We start from the raw sequence: 18,028 nt of genomic DNA on the forward strand, positions 1-18,028 counted from the left end.
GTGTAAGATACATATTCCGTCGGTAATTAATTTACCAACGAATTCACCGACGGAAATGCTCTGTCGGTGAATCTTTCATCGGTAATTTTTAGTCCGTCGGTAAATCCGTTGGTAATAAAAAAATATTATTACCGACGGATTTACTAACGGAACAGACGCGTAAAAAAAAAATTATCCGCTTGATTCCGTCGGTATATCCCTCGGAAAAGACCATCGGTAATTATTTAAAAACATTTTTAAAAAATCCATTTATATCTGTCGGTAATTTCGTTGGTAAAAAATGACACGTCATCATTTTTTTTGCTTTGTTTTAATTTTTTTCTCATTGTAATTTCCTCGATATATACCGAGAAAATATTTTTATCGGTAAAATTCCTTAAAAATTTACCAATAAAAATATTTTTTCAATATTTTTATTTGAATTTATTAATTTTCTGACAGCGAAGAAGATAAACGGTGTTACTCCTGCTTTGGAAGGAGACAAATCTATTCTGTAGAACATCTCTTAAATAGCATATAAACCAAACTCATATATTTTTGTTTTATATATAAAATAAGAAGGAAAAAACACCCTGTAGAAGTCCACTTATATTGTTACGATTTGACATTCCATTAATTAAATTTTGAATTTTTTTACTAGAATCAAGCTGGCGAGGATGTGATGGGCTGCAGAGGTTAACTCGATCATAGTTATTAAGGAACTTGTCGACCTGAAATCCTAAATTTTATTTCAACTTTTTACATATTTTAAAATGTTTTAAAATTAATTTCGGGTGGACTTAGTGATTTATAAGTTAGACGTGTCAACCTGAAAGTTGATATAAATCAAGTTTATTTCAAATCATTTTAAATATTTATTTAGCTAGTTATTCCACCACACTACTGTTTTAGTCACACTCAAATGAGGTTTAACTAGGTTAATTATAAAAAAGTGTTTTCTTTACATATTTTTGTTCAAAATGAGATTTTTTCAATTTTTTAAAATGAAAAACTATGTTTTAAAATTAATCAGTGACTCATAAGTCAGACTTTTCGACCTAAAATCTCATATAAATTGGGGTTTATTTCGAGTTATTTTAAATATTTATTTATCAAGTTGATCCACCATGTTATTGATTTAGCTGCACTCGAATGAAGTTTATTCATGTCAATTCTAATAAAGTGTTTTCTTTACATATTTTTGTTCAAAAATAAAATATTTTTAATTTTTTTAAATGAAATAATATTGTTAAGGTTGACTCAATTACTCATAAATTGACTCTATGATTCAATGACCCATGCCCTAACCTTAAACTAACCGGTTCCAACTCAAAGTGGGGCCCGACAACTATCCTTCTTGAAATTGAAGGGAAAAAAACAGGTCCTTGTTTACGTCGGAATTTGAAAATAAATTTTTGCCATGGACAATCTTGTCTTGCTCTATCCTATCCTTGTATATCTATTTTGTGTATTTCCGATTTGACGTCTAATTTCAGAAGCTCGGGAAAGGCATATGGAACGGAAGAGTGAAGGGTGAAGCGAGAGATATTTAATAGCGAAGTATGGTACTGTGACATCAGGTGCTTGCAAAAAGGGTATGAAATGAATACAAGAAGAGAAGAGATGAGAGAAGGTGTATCATAAAACCATGCAATCTGCCCGTCTCTCTCAGGCAGTCCTTTCCTCTCTGCCAAGATTTTGGGTGGATGATCAGAACTGGTCAGTAGGAAGCAAAAGAAGTGACGCACGATTCTCATCACTCGTGAGAAGGCGTGCTTGGAAGCGTGTGATGCGGATTTCGAATTCAATGCAGAAAGCCAGAAACCCCTCCTTCCTATCCTCACTTGGACTTTTCCTTTCTCCATTGTCTTATGGCGGCAGATAGAGAAAGAGATATGTAGAGGCCAAGCCAAGGCTTGCATCATCACCATCATCAGCATTCAGCAGTACAGAGAGAAAGAGAAAGAGCAAGAGAATAGGGTTTTCTTTTCTTTGGTTCTGATAGAGAGTGACAGAGGAGATCTGTCAATCCGTTTCTGCAAGCTTCGTACAAATAGTCTATGAAAAAGGATCAGAGCCCCATCATTGTCTCAATTATCAGCCCCAGAGAGAGAGAGAGCGAGAGAGAGAGAATACCAGCTAGCCAGTATTGTATATATACTAACTACTGATCGGTATATAATAGCGACCCTTTTACGCACCTTGTATCATAATATGTAATATACACACACACTTATCATTATGTGTGCTGTTATAATTTCAAAAAAAATAATGGCTAACACGTGTAATTTAATTGGTCAGGTTTTAAATTTGATTTTTATAAATTACTAGTTTGATTTTTATAAATTTTAGAGTCACTAGAAATTTAAATGATCATTAATTTTAAAACCCGTAAAATTAACCAAATTCCGTATAAATGGATCTAAATACTTAAATTAATAATAATAAAAAAACAATGGGCGAGTGTGATCATACTACTTGCTTGAGTGGGGTTAGAGCTAGCAAAGGTAAGGTTGTCCGATGTGCAGGACACAAGTCCATTTCTATATAAGTCTAAATATTTAGAGTCACGTGCATGTACCGCGTTTGCAGACAATGGAAAGAAGCTCTACCATGCTTTGGAGCTGGTTTTTCACCAAGAAGATGAAGTCCATTAAGGTAGCCGATGGGACTCGTTTTTTATCAAGAAGATGAAGTGCATTAAGCTTGCCTGTTTGGTGATCGATTCATGGAAAATGATTCAGCAGTGTTTGTTTTTTTATTTGAAATTAAATTTAGTACATTTTAAAAATACATTGGGTTTTAAAAAATATTAAATTAATGTTTTTTAATATTTTCTGATGATTTTAATGTACTCATATTAAAATAATAAAAGCTTGAAAAAAAATTCAAAAAAAAATACTTTTAAAATAAAAAATTTAAAACCATATTTAGTCCAGGGATCGAGTTGAAATTGTTGTTGGTTTTAAAAACACACGAGAAATTAAATTTTATAATATTAGATATTTGAGATGATATTCCATTCAAAAGATTTTCCTTCCTTCTTGTTATAAAGAGATAATCATATTATTATTGAGAAATTAAAGGATAAGGATTAGAAAATCAAATTGGAAATGGCTGATATGAGACAAAACTAAAAACAAACATAGTCATCAAGACATATCAATTCAATTCTCAATTTTGTCACAATTAAAATTAAATATTTTATCAATTCGGTCCCTAATCTTTCCATTATTTCTCAATTGAATCCTTCTATCCACATCCAATATCCACTAGTATATTTACTATCATTTTTTTTTAAAATGCCATTTTGTTTCATAAAATTTGCACGTTCTACGAAATTATTAATGTACATGGAAAGCTCCATATTATAATGAGTTTATTTTTCTAAAGCAAATTAAGATCCAATATATAATATAGCAAAGTTTATATTCAAAATAAAAATATAGCAATCAAAAGATTAAGCATTGGATGTAATATAATCAATAAAAACATGATATTTTTGAAATTTCGACAAAAGTATATCTCACAAAAAATAAAACAAAAATACTTTTTTAAAAGCCAAAATAAAAAAAATTTGAATGAAATTTTTTTTCATTATAAATAAACATGAAAAAGTTTAAAAAATAATTTATAGAAAAACACTTTTCGCATACCAAATTTTCTAAAAAACAAAATGGGGGCATTAACAGAAATAAAAAGAAAACAACTAAATTATTAATAAGGGAAAAGCAAACTAGTTCCCAGAGGGGGTGAATAGTCAACCATCTTATTTGATTCAGCCAGTCACACGATGACAGGTGTCCTGTAGTAAAGATGCAACTTGCCATTTGCACAGTGAGGAAGACAAACAACCTTTGGATGGGTAAAACAACAGGGAAAGGTTCGTAGATCTGTTTTACTGAAACAAACCTAGTTTTAGGCAGAAGACAAAAGGATGGGGTTATGTAAAGTTTAATTCTTACACTTAGCGTCCAAAGTACACTACGGTTAGAACTTGCCATGAGCCAAAAGAAGCCTATAACTTACAGTAACGCTTTTCAGGAATTGTTCTTAATATAGAAACTCATGATGAAAGTGGACATAAATGTTCAATTTCCCTCACATTTTCAGTACCTTTCTTCATCATTTGATCTCTCTCACATGGGTTTGGTGGAATTACAAAGGAATTAGGTTTTTTTGCCTTTTCAAGTTGGGTCTAAAACACTCTCTTATCAACGAAGTTACTGTGTTCAATTTCTCCTGCTCTAACAGTCATAGCCCGGGACCGTGGATCGTCTCGAGATGTGACCCGAGTTAAGAATTAAAAAAAACTAGGTAAAATTGATCCGGTTAAAACTGAATGACCTGACAGGTTAATCCATGATTGTTGATATAATTAAAACCTGATTTGATTTGAGAATAATTTAAAATAAAATAATAAATTAATCCATCAAACTCATAATCAGATTTAATAACTTAGATGAACATCACACCACTAAGCTCAGACATCATCAGTTTCATCCTGCGTGTTTTTTGGATAGGAAAGCATTCAACACATTAATGGATAAGGGGTGAAAACACTAGATTTTAGAATTAGATTATTCCATTCTACTAAATTTTTGTTACTTCTGCAGATGGAAAATATCTTTTGGAGGACCTCAATTGATTCTGCTTTTATGAAAAGCTGCTGGCACTGTGAGCAAGAAGGTAGCTGCAGACCTTAGTTTTCTTAAAAACCTAGCTACCTGTAAATGACTAAATGCACGTGCAACTATTCTTTTTTTTTTTAATTTTTAAATAAATTTAACCAAAGAAAGAAGGATCCATGTCACAATATTTTTGAAATTCAAGATACACTCTACTTAGAAATTATTTTGTACAGAGTTTAGAAAGATACAAGAGAAGTGGAGATGAACCTCCCATACAAAATTGGCGAATGTACAAGAAAGAAAAGGGAAAATTTGAAAACTAGTCCTCATCAAGTGAACAATTAATCAATCTCCCATCTAAAAACTTAACCTAAGAAAATCTACCCCAAATTTTCTCCCCTTTCTCGTCTTTATCTGCCTCACCATGGTTTTCCAAGTATGATAACATGGGAATTGCAAGATTTATCGTTGCCCTTGATTGTCTTCCATTGATCACCAATGTCCTGTGCAATTTTCACAGCATCAGAGGCTGTTCCTAAGAGACCTCGTCTTGTGAAACCAACTGTGTACAGTCCATTTTCGCCTTTCCAGCCGTTAGGAAAGGGTGTTTTGGGCATCCCATCTTTTGTGAAAAAATCACATCCCTGCATTAACCATGGCAGAGATTAATCAATATATGGTTATTCCCATGAATCAATTAGATAGAAACTGGAAGGACAAATTTCTAGGTTCATTTAGCAAAACGAATGATATGATGTCATGAAAGCAACATTACATAAAACCCCACAAAGGAAATATAATAAATTCAAGCAGACTTTAACAGATTTTATTCTTTTTTGCATGGAGAAAAGAAGAGATTTGTAGGTGTCTGCCCTCTGTGCATGTGTCCAAGGCAGAAAGGGATAGATGATTCATAAGAAGATGGAGCTAAAACTAAAACAAGAGCAATGCAAAACAGGTCATCTATACGAGTATGATGCCTACCTTGAGCCAAGTAGGCACATTGCTTTTGTACCCAGTGGCTAAGATTATAGACTCGAACTTCTTTTCTTGTCCATTCATGAATTTGACTCCGTTTTTTGTTACCTCCTTCACACCTTCCATCACCTGAAACCCTAACAAACATTAGCCAAAAGCCTAAAGGTATTGCAAAAAGCAGCAACACACAGGCACAAAAATGTGAATGAAAAGAATAAGGGTTAATTTGTTTGGATGCGCTTAATTTACCTTAATTTTGCCAGACTTGATTTGTGATAATGCACCGACATCTAACACTGGTGTCTTTCCAGTGACATTCTTGAGCTCAATCGGGCCTGTTTTTGGTCGTTTGAGGCCTAATTGTTCTGTGTTGCCCAAGATGAGATTGGCTACTAGAAGTAGAAATTTGTCCACCAATCTTAAAGGTAACCACTTCAGAAGTGCCATGGCTATTCCAAATGTTGACATGCCAAACATCTCTCTGGGTAGAACATGCACCTGTATTTACAAAATAAGACACAGATAATCAGAAGCCAAACATATCAAATCTAAAAACAATCACAAAGCCGAGCAATTTGATGTACAAGAACATCAATTTCTTTGGAAACTGAAAGGGAACATGGAATTGGATTACTTACTGTGTTTCTAACAACCATGTGAGGGATTGCATTGTGCCTACAAAGGTCTAAGCTAACTTCCATCCCTGAGTTGCCACACCCAACAACCAAGACCCTTTGGTTCTTGAACTTAGAACCAGACTTGTACTCACTTGTATGTAGAATATTACCTTTAAACTTGTCATAACCAACTATATCAGGTATAACAGGCTCAGCATTCTCGCCAGTAGCAACAATAAGCCACCTAGAATGGTACTCAAGGTCTTCAGTTTGCACCCTCCAGACCCCGTGGTCAAATTCTGTCGTTTTTACGGCTTGGTTGAATTTAGGCTGGATTCTGAAATGCGAAGCATAAGACTCCATGTAAGAAATGAATTGGCCTTTTGTAGGGTACTTGGGGAAATCATCAGGGAAACCACGAAGTGGGAGTTCACAAAACTGTTTAGGAAGGTGAAGTTTTAAGCGATCGTAGGTTTTTTGTTGCCAGAGAGAAGCTATGCAGTCATTTTTTTCAAGAATTAGAGAAGGGACTCCTTGTTGGGAAAGGCAAGCTGCAACTGCTAAACCAGATGGTCCTGCACCTACAATGATAGGTCCAAGAACCTTAACGAACTTTGCTTGGTTAAACCCTTGTTGTTCTTGCTCTTTACAAGAATCCATGTTGGAAATCCAAAGAAAAACAAGAACGAAAGTGAAAGAAACTAAAAAAGATCAGTTCTTCTGTTTCCTGCACCTACAATGACTCTGTTTTTGCTCTGTTTTTACCCTCTCGGAGAATGGTAATTTAAAGAGAAACGAAGGGTTCTTCTGGTGAAGTTCGATGAGAATAGAGTGAAAGAGAAGAGAATCAGAGGTCGAGCGTGTGTGAGACTGAGGGTTTTAAATGCATAGAAAACAGAGGTTTTTATGAGAAGTGAGAGGTAGAGAGAGAAAAAATATAGGGAAGAGAGGGAGAGTTAATATTAGCAGAGAGAGAGAGAGAGAGAGAGAGAGAGAGGAACGGTGTAATGAAGGCGTAAGGGTTAAGGAAAGGATTCAGTTCTCTTTCTCAAGGCTTTCTTCTCAGCCTTCTGCAGAGTTTTTTCTTCTTTCTGGGAGAGTGTAATCTAGTCGTAGAAGGCAATGTCCCGGACATGAGATATAAATAGCTTTTTGATATGCTTGGAAGCTAGTTTTAACCTTTTATATATATATATATATATATATATATATAAAAGATTATTTTTTTTTGTTTTAAAGTAATTTGTTTAGTGTTTTTGCATGGTTTTGATATACTAATATCAAAAATAAATTTTAAAAAATAAAATAAATTATTTTTGATATTTTTCAAAGTAAAAAAATACTTTAAAAATCAACTTCTACCATAATTCTAAACATATTCTCATACCCTTTTTTAATTATTATTAATAGGGATGAGTATGGGTTAATTAGCTCAATTTAAACTAAAATATCCTATCAAGTTGAAAATTAAAAAAAATAGTATCAAATAAAATTGAAAAAATAATTCAAACCAAATGGCTCGGTTCGGGTTTTTATTTTTAAAAACCAAGTTAGCTCGTGCATCTTATAATTGGGCTTTATTAAGTGACTTTCATATCATGTTTCTTAGCTTTTTCAATATTTTTTGTTTAGAAAAATTTAGTTGAGTCAATTTATTCTGGTTTAGTTTTTTTATTTTCTAATTCCATAATCAAAATTATCACACCATGGAATGCTAAATATTGCTACTCTTATTTGTTATCTCCTGCCATAATTATTTCCTTTGGTGTAGTGCATTTTTTGGTGTTTAATTCCATGGTGTATTGACATTATCCACAACTAATCGAGTATGGCTTGAAAACTATCCAAGAAAATTATAAACACCACCAATTCCATAGTGTGTTCTATACTTTGTTAAAATAATTTTTAATTTTTTTTTAATTTTTAATATCAGAACATTAAAATTATCTAAAAAGATTTAAAAAATAATCCGTTTGATGTTTTTTTAAATAAAAAATACTTTAAAAAGTAAATGTAATAAAAAAAATAAATATTAATTAAAAACTCAAAGTATTTTGTATAAAAAAACAATAATAGTAGTAATATAGCGAAGTGAATGAATTTAAATTTTATTTTTATGTTTTTAAGATACTGTGATGATTAAGTTTGGATTTTTAAATTGAAAAATAAATTTGAAATTATATAATTAGTGAATAAAAAATGAAAAGATAGATATGTAGTACTTAGAATTAGTTCGAATCGATATTTTATATTAGCACTGAAATTCATTTTTTAATTGAATTTTAAACAAATTATCCATATAATTAAAAAACAATCTCACGCATCATCATAAGAAATCATAGACGCGCTTTGAGGAGCGGCGGTGGTGGAGCACACACAGTGATGGTCCTGTTCATAAGGGCTCCTTATTTCGCCACGTGGAGACTACTAAGCATCTTATGATTTGTTGCGGGGGGGGAAACATTTTAAGATTTATTTCAATTTCAGTCAAACAGCCGTCTGATGTTTGACTCTTACACTATTTCTACGTGGCATCTTCTCGCGAATGGTCTTTGATGAGCTCTCCTGGAATTTAAAAATAAGTTGACCATAAAAAATTAGAAAGAAAAAACGGATTCATGTATTAGAAATTAAGAACACCGAAATTCATCATATTTTGAAAAGATGGCATGTAGTCTTGTTAAAAAGAAATAATAAAGGGTTGCTTTAATGACTTAAGAAATGTCTTGATCTAGACTCTAAGATCATATGATTTTTAAACCTAATTTGGAAAAATAGATTTAATCTTAGCATGTGAAAACTGCAATGAAGTTTTAATCCCATGGTAAAATAAAAATAATCATCAATTCTTCCAAAAAAAAAGATACTTTATTATTAAACTTTATATTTTTTGATAACCCGGGGTGTCCGGGCCAGCTTACGAGCACCACGACTAATCCTCGGACCCACTGAACACCCTGCAAGCCCAGTAGGCAGGTAAGGCATGCGGGGGTGACAGACGTGCACAAAGAGAGTCAAACCTGGGTGCCGAGGAAGGGAACAAGTCTTTGCCATGACCGCTAGGCCACGACCTCAAGTGCACTTTATTATTAAACTTGATTTAGCTTAATAAACTAATTTGAAAATTTTATGATTTATAATTTATAATTTTTTAATTTTTACTAAAAAAAATATGAAATTGATCAATCATGTCACATAAACACCAGGGTATTTTTTCTTAACAAAGAATTCAACCACATTGTTTTGATAAAAAAATTAATATATGGGTTGAATTGAATTGACAACTCAATAACCCGAGGATTTTAGGTTAGTTCTCAAAACAAATCTAAAAACTATATCCATAGTTATTATAACCCGACCTAACTTGTTATTCAAAAAATTTATAATCTAGAGTCTAACCGAGTGAAATTTTATTTTATAATATAAAATATATTAACTCGATGAAATCTTAACTAACAAATATTTAACCATTGACCAACAAATTATAATACAAGTCTTTTTCTAAGTCAGATCCTTGATCGAGTTGACAACCGAGCTAATTGTCGATGCTATGTTTTGTTATTTTATACTTGGACTGGTATTATTCTAGCAAGAGCATAAATAACCATAAGAATTAAGCCCGAGAAAAATGAGATCAGCCACTCTTGGCATTAATTATCAGCTGATTGTATAGGGTTTTAATTAAGCATGACGGAAATTGGATTATATTCCTTAATATCTATGCAATTGATAAGGTATTTAGGTTTGGGAGCACTAGGCTGCATGCGCGCGCCACCCTTGATTTTCTTTGAATATGCAATGCATGGAATTTTATTCCATCACATATATAATTAACCATCTAGGTGGGTCCAGTGATAGGAGCTTGGGACTAAGAGGTTTGCTCCCTCTATGGTCTCAGGTTCGAGCGCTGTGGTTGCTCATATGATGACCACTGGAGGCTTACATGGTCGTTAACTTCAGGGCCCGTGGGATTAGTCGAGGTGCGCGCAAGCTGGCCCGGACACCCACGTTAAACTAAAAAAAAGAATAACCATCTAGCAGGTGGCCCAGTGGTAAGAGTTTGGAACCAAGAGGTTTGCTCCCTTGTGATCTCAAGTTCGAACCCTATGGTTGCTAATATGATGTCCATTGAAGACTTACATGGTTGTTAACTTTAGGGTCCGTGGGATTAGTTGAGGTGCACGCAAACTAGCTCTGACACCTACATTAAATAAAAAAAAAACCTTGCTAATAATGAAAGAAATTAAAAAGTGATCATACTTGTGAAATATGTATATTAATTAAAGACAACAAAGTTTATATGTTCTTCATCATTGTAAGCTATAAACTAGCTAGGACTAGCTTCATGTGCTACCCTATTGCTAAACCTCTTCTTTTTTTCCAATCAAATATCAAGTTAAAGTTAACATGCTTGTATTCACGCTGTCTGAAGACCAGCCCCTGCCTTTCTGAGAAATTTGTAGCATGCAGCCAGCAGCTGTCTGAAGCCCAGCTGGAGATAGCACAGAGACAGGATGAATTATTGAGCTTAGAATGAAAAAAATTAAGATGTTAGCGACGTCGTTTTTGATAATGTTGGATGAGTGAGAGTATATAGGAAGCTTGGATTCAGTGCCTACGCTACAAGTGGAGAAAACCTAATGTAGAGAGAGAAGAGTTTGATAGATATAAAAAATTTACACTCTAGAAAATATACTTAAAATGTATAATTATTTCTCAATTTATTTTTCATCACACAACAAATAAAAAAACATTATTTTTATTTTATATTTTATAATACAACCTAACATTGAAAACAATAATTCATTTTCTCAAAACTTATTTCTCTTACAAATCACTCGCTCTTAAAAAAAAATCTATTTTTCAAAAACAAACCAGGTATGAAACCAAAACATCAGTGCTCATGTTGAAGGTTCCTTTGAATTATATTTGATTTTGTAGCAGTTGTTAGGTTATAATTTAAAAAAATAAGTTAAATAAGTTATAAATTATAGTTTTATAATAACTAAGGGTTCGAGATAAGATTTGCAGTGCTACGCATGCAAAACTATAATGTGTATTCATTAACCAAGTATTTTAAAACATTATAATTAAAACAAAACATAATTTCAATCATACTTCATCATACTTTATTAAAAAAAAAAACCCTAAGATTTATTTTATAAAAAGAATCTCCATATAAATAAATGTTGCTTTACCATACCATGAATACCTAGCTTTTATGAATGGTTGAAGATAAAGGACCTACGAGCATAGAGACGTGCACTATAGAAAAGGAAGAGGGGCTAGACTGATGAATCATTAATGCCCTATCCCCGTATCCTCAAGGAAACAACAATGATTGTTTTACTTTTATTATTCTATTTTTGCTATCACAGTCATGTTTTTTTTTTTTGGATATTTAACTTCGCATGGTGCGTAGATTATTGTATGGGAAAGTTACAAAATCTATGCATGTAAACACGTATTAAAAAACAGCCCGTTTGTGTAATATTTATTTTTTTCCAAGATATTCTCATTGCTCAAGACTCATCCTTTGGAGGTTCTTTTGGACATTCAAACGGAGACTTCTTTTAAGAACGTTTATTTTATTCGAGCCCTTTCCACTCAGGCCAACCTTCATCTCATGAATTAAAAATAGCGTAAATATTTAGGAGGTGATCAGTGGTAAAATCTTGAGACTAAGAGGTTTGCTCTTCTTGTGGTTTCAGGTTCGAGTTATGTGATTGCTAATATGATGGTCATTAGAGACTTACATAGTCGTTAACTTCAGGGCTCTTGGGATTAGTCGAAGTGCACGCAAACTGACCCGGACACCCACGTTAAAATAAAAAACATGTTTGTGTAACATTTAATAATTGGTCTCATGACTCTTGTTAAGTTGATATTCCGCGCAATTCACAAGCTAAATTATAATTATTGGGACCGAACATGACCCAAACAATTATATTTTAGTACCTCTTTTTTATTATACATCACTTCCATTTAGATTTTATTTTTGTTTTTGTATTTTTTATATTTTCCCGGTATTTTCCATATCATATATTTTTTTTAGGAGAACTTTTTTAAATTTTCCATGAAACCTTTTTATTTCCAATTCCCAAATATGTCATCATCCATATAATTAAAATATTCACTTTACTCATTAATATAATATTTTCCTTACTAACATTGTGGATTTTATTCACGGGTTTACATTCTCTCCTTACCATTCTTATAAAAATTCTTAAAATTTAAATTCATATCTATGTTTGAAAATAATTCAGATACTTCTTCCTCATTTCCAACTCTCTCTCCCAAGTTTATTCTTCATTTTTTTTTACTATTGCAACCTTTTAATTCCTTAATTCCTTTTCTCTTCTGTCGAAATGCTCAATGGCTTCACCTTGATCGTCAAATATTCATTGATTTTAATCGGTATTTGTGGCAAAAGTAGCGTAAGATCTATTTTTGCTTTCAGAAATGACAATACATGAAACACATTGTGTATCCTTACTGAGTATGAAGGTAGCATTAATCGATAAGCAATAGATCCAACTCTTTCAATAATCTCAAATTGTTTGATATATATGGGTGTTAGTTTTCCATTTATTCCAAATCGGATAATGTTTTTTCATGGTGCAAGCTTTAAAAGCACCTGATCTTCAACTTTAAATTCTAGGGGTCTTCTCTGATTATCATCATAATACATACCATATTCTATAACAATTTAACTTTTCATCAGTCACTCGATAAGTCTATTGAATCAAAAACCTAGATATGATACCAATTGTAATAGCCTTAATATTTAAATACAACACATGTTATGTTCATTATTAACTCTTTGATAAACTAGAGAATTGTTTTTTCATTGTTCCTGTCAAGAATTTCACAGAGTTTTCCCTATTTTTAAATATACCAAGTTATCAATATTTATTCCAATCACATATTCAAATCTCATTCTTGATCCAACCATCATTTATCACAACTTATCTCAATTCTATTCTCAACATTACAGCAATACATAAATATTCTTCCTTAGTAATAAGCAATTATAAACATCATAAATGAAGGAACTTAAAATAAAAGGATATAACTTATCACTGAACATGTATTAAATAAAAAAAAAGATATTTAGAATTAAAAGTATTCATACATTTCATCTATATATAACACTTCATTAAAATACACTAGTCGACATATGATACATAAATATTGTTTCTAAGTAATTATCATATTTAATAAGTTTACAACACCCACACCCAAGTAATGCTAAATACATAACACAAAACTCAAACTTAAAATTACATATATCTCCTAAAATATCCATAGTATATCATTACTTACATTACTTTATTAGTAAACTATAAAAATTAATACACTAAGACCTAATGCTCCAGCCTAGCTTAATAACCTGTGAATGCAAAATTAATAACATAAAAGTTTTAATTAATATTATAGGCATTAAATTTTTTTAACTAAATAATCACATTAACTTATTTTTTTAATACTTGGATAAATCTAACACCTTTAACCCATATTTTTTTTATTCTAACATTCATCATTTCCGATTGTTCTTAACGAATTATCACAACAATTCCGGCTTCCCTCACAACACCATACGTTTGCCAAACCCATTTGGTTACCCATAATCCGGTCATCCCCTCACGAATGCAAATAAATTCAGCAACCTACTCGATTGCCAGCAATCTAGCTATCCCGTCACGGAAGCCATTAAATCTGGCAACTCATTTGATTGCCAACAATCCAGCTATCACCTCACAAAAGCTAAAAAATCTGGCAACTAATTTGGTTGCCAACAATCAGGCTATCCCTTCACGAATATCAATCAATCATTAAATTCGTAATCTTATTTCTTTCCTTGCTTTACATTTCCATCAATCCAACTTAACAATCAAACAAAATATTGACAACAATGTAAGTTTAAGACCTTTAATTTCAAAGAGGTGGTGAGCATCTACCTGTTGTTCGAGAGAGATGGTCCAACTCTTTTTATTTGAGATCCAGCTTTGTAAATTTATATTTAATCATTAGGATTTCATCGCATGATTAATCCATCAATAGTTTCAATGAGCCTAAATTTAAGGCACATGAAAAACTTTAACCTAATATATCTCACAAACTCTATTTAATCATTAAATCATTATCAATATTTTTACACATAAAACTTTGATGAAATTTAACAATTATTTATTTAAACATACTTTAAAGTGCACATTAAATCACATCTAATGGATTTATTATCAAGAACACAATTTCTCTAAAAAATCATACACTTGTTTATTAACAGAAACACAATTCTTTCCTAATTCTTCCTAATTAAATTCCCAAAGTATCTAAGGTAATAAGACATCTAAATTCCATTACAACCAAACATATAAGTTCTTATTTCATTTCAGATCATCATCATCATAGCCACACACATTAAAACCATATAATATACAACATCTAAACATCTTATAACACTTTCAGTTTTCCTACCTTTTTGGTCGGCCAACATCATCACCTTACACTATGATTTTCACTTCAATTTAACGAAGCTTTTACTTTTTCTAATCATTTCCTTATCAAACACAACAATTCATAACCAATTCTAATTTCCCCCAAATCTCATATAAGAACCCTAAATAAAAATTTTAAGAATTCAATCAAAAATCAATTAAACTTCTTGATATCTTGTTCAAATAAACTCTGAACATTTTACCGGCAATAATAGGCACTCCGAAAGCTAACCAGACAAGACTTATCCTAGCTTTACCCTTCTTTCTTCACCTAACTTACTTTCTTTTTCTATCTCTTCAAAACTCCATAATTTCAAGTGATTAAGTGTTTACACTAACAAAGTCTCTCATTCCCCCCCTTAATTTATAGTTTTTCCTAAGTTTCACAAATTGAAGAAAAACTCTCATTATTCTCTTTTTCCTCTCATGGCCAACACTTATATATATATATATATATATATATATATATATATATATATATATATATATAATTCAGTACTTTTCTTTCCCTGCACAACACTTCCATTTAAATATTTGTGTTTCTGTATTTTCTCGATATTTTTCATATTTTATTTTTTAAAACTCTCGCATAACTTTTTTATTTTCGATTGTCAAATCTATCATCATTTCCATAATTAAAATATTTACTTTACTCATTAACATAATATTTCTTTTTATTAACATTGTGAGTTTTAATTAGAGATTTATATTTTAACCATCGAGTATTCTCATAATTACTTATAGATGTAAAGGTAACGATAAAAGATGTTCCTTATGATGACCAAGCATATTTTAATTAGAAAGCAAATAAAAATAACTATGAGTAAGAATATTAATTCACCCGTGAAGAAATTTTTTTTTACTACAAGATAGCAATGATACCCTATCCTATGAAACTAGGGTAGTTGTGACATTAGAAAAATATATAAATTAATCCACTTACGAAAGTAACAATTGTAAAGTGACGAAGCTCGTGTGCTAATAATTTGACAAATCAATAATTAAATCATATAACAGTGAGTTGTCCGAGTCTAGAAACATATTTAACAAAAAGAAATCCAAGGGTTTTACCGACAGAGATTTTTATTTATTTTTTTAATTTTAGTCAGAGTTAAAGTTAAATCAAATGTCGACGCAACAACCATGATCGATCTATCCTTTCAAACATCTTTCAATCAATAATTACAGCTTTAGTTTCCAAAAAGGATTGAGCTTTGAAGTGAGAAATTGGCAAAGTGGTGGCCAATAGATATATATATATATAATATGCTAAATTCATCTCGAAGGATTGAGCTTTACTTATATCGTACGTTTATATATAGGTTATATATTCGTATGATTTGCATGTAAGTATAGCATTATATATTCCCTCTTTCTTTTTTATTGAAAATTAATTACAAATATAAAAGCCGAGTTTATTCGTATAGAAAACAGTAAACATATTAAACAAGAAAATATATTGATTTTCTTGCTAGCATCTCAACAGTGTAATGCTCTTACAACAATGCTACAAGTAAATCTTGCACGTACGTAAGATTCACAGATATGCACTGTATAACGCCCACAGGACATGCACTCCTTCTTCCATCATCAAGCAAGCCACACATATACATAGTTAATGCTGAAGGTGACTGGAGAGAGCTTGGTTCCTGTTTCAAACATTCTCGTTAAACCCATGATCACAGGTTTTTTGTCATTGACATTAACGTATCTTAACCAATGTGAAAAGGTCCCCCCACTGTGTTACCAGGGTCCTCTCCTTTTCTCTCTTGTTCGTCACAGTTGCCTCCTTGACAAGCTATTTTCACAGGCGCATGCACATCTACCATTCTTAATACCAATTTGCCCGATGAGATCTGTGGGTATCTCTTGGGGGCTCGAGCCCATCTATGACTGTTCAAAACTGCCTAGACTCGTGTATTCTGCAACTGTAAATGAGAGAATTGCATGTATTCTTACTATTACAAGCTTAATGTCAAGTGCAAGAAAACTGCACAAATTAATCTCAGCTGTGAACGTTCTTGGAAAATAAACAGGAAAAAGGCTTTGGTCACAATTGCAAAAGCCAGAAGATGGAGTCCCATCACTTTTCTTACTTCTCGTATCGATCGCATCATTCATCTGCTGCTGCAATCATTAAAGCATTATATTTACACGTACTAATTTTATTAATGGGTTTGAGCAATATAACGGGTAATCCCTTCGACAATCATCAAATCCTCGTTCCATCATTTCTTTCTGGATTCAATTAAACCTTTTAGTAAGAAATTTCAAGTTTCTAAGCAACACCTATCCTCTAACTTGATATCGAATTAAGGACCGTTGAGGAATTGGCTGAGTAGTAAAAATGCTCGTCGGTCCTGCACATAACTTGATCGTCATATATAGTCCGGCAACAATAGCTAGCATGCACACATAAAAGTTATTAAATTTGACGTGGTTCAAGGCTCGTATTATAGACTTGGCACATTAATCTATTTTAATTTAAAATAATATTATTTTAAGTTATTTTAAAAATTAAAACAAAATTATTTTAATTTTTTTTAAAGTTAAACTAATTAAATTTTAATTAGATCGTGGATTAAATTGCCAAATCATTCAAGTTTCATTAGATCAACTTTTCAACTTTCATATGGTTTTTATTTAACTAAGTTCTAAGTGGATCCCTTTGGATTAGGTTGAATTTAATAACACTCATACATACCTAAATTAACTCATATTACTCATAGATGCATTCAAAATTTAGATGCTAATCTGTTGTCTCAAAATTAATGTGTGTATAAAAGCTAATGTATAGTATTTTAAATCAAGATTTAGCAATTCAAGTTATATTTGATATGAGTATTTCAAACTATTAATTTTTAAAAAAATAAGTTTTTGTGTATTTGGTATAGTGTTATTTATTTTATTATGGTACGGAAATTTTTTTTTAAAAAAAAAACTAAAGTTTTTATCGTTAAAGATAAAAACCAAGTTTTTTTTAAAAAAAAAACAAATAACTTATAGAATTATAAACAATATTAAATACCATATGAGACAGGTTGTACGGACTGATTTCTGTATTTCCCGGTCAAGTTGGTGTATTCAGTCGCTGGTGTCACGTGATATAAGCAAACCGTCATGCCCTGCCAGTCACGTGGCATTTCTAACCTCCAATAGAATCTTAATGACTGAAAGTTTCGAAAAGACCAAAACGACCTTGACTGTTGACAGTGATTGAAGCACAGAAAAATACACTTTTTAGTTTTTTGGTCTAAGAAGTGAATCTTTTTTTTCGTATTAGGAATGGGGACTCTTGATTTGACGGTCGGGGGTTTTTTCG

The 18,028-nt window shown here is 31.7% G+C and overlaps 1 protein-coding gene across 1 annotated transcript; it reads right to left on the bottom strand.

The window, feature by feature from the left end:
* Positions 1-4,797: 4,797 nt before the first annotated feature.
* On the bottom strand, positions 4,798-7,323 carry LOC7495747 (probable indole-3-pyruvate monooxygenase YUCCA4). Its single transcript, XM_002309558.3, has 4 exons — positions 6,227-7,323; positions 5,838-6,086; positions 5,595-5,717; positions 4,798-5,254 (listed from the first exon to the last, which is right to left on the bottom strand). The coding sequence occupies exons 1-4, from the start codon at positions 6,863-6,865 to the stop codon at positions 5,030-5,032; spliced, it is 1,236 nt and encodes a 411-aa protein (XP_002309594.2). The 5' UTR covers positions 6,866-7,323; the 3' UTR covers positions 4,798-5,029.
* Positions 7,324-18,028: the final 10,705 nt, after the last annotated feature.

This window comes from Populus trichocarpa, chromosome 6, assembly GCF_000002775.5.
Source record: "Populus trichocarpa isolate Nisqually-1 chromosome 6, P.trichocarpa_v4.1, whole genome shotgun sequence".
In the NCBI taxonomy this organism is placed as follows: Eukaryota; Viridiplantae; Streptophyta; class Magnoliopsida; order Malpighiales; family Salicaceae; genus Populus; species Populus trichocarpa.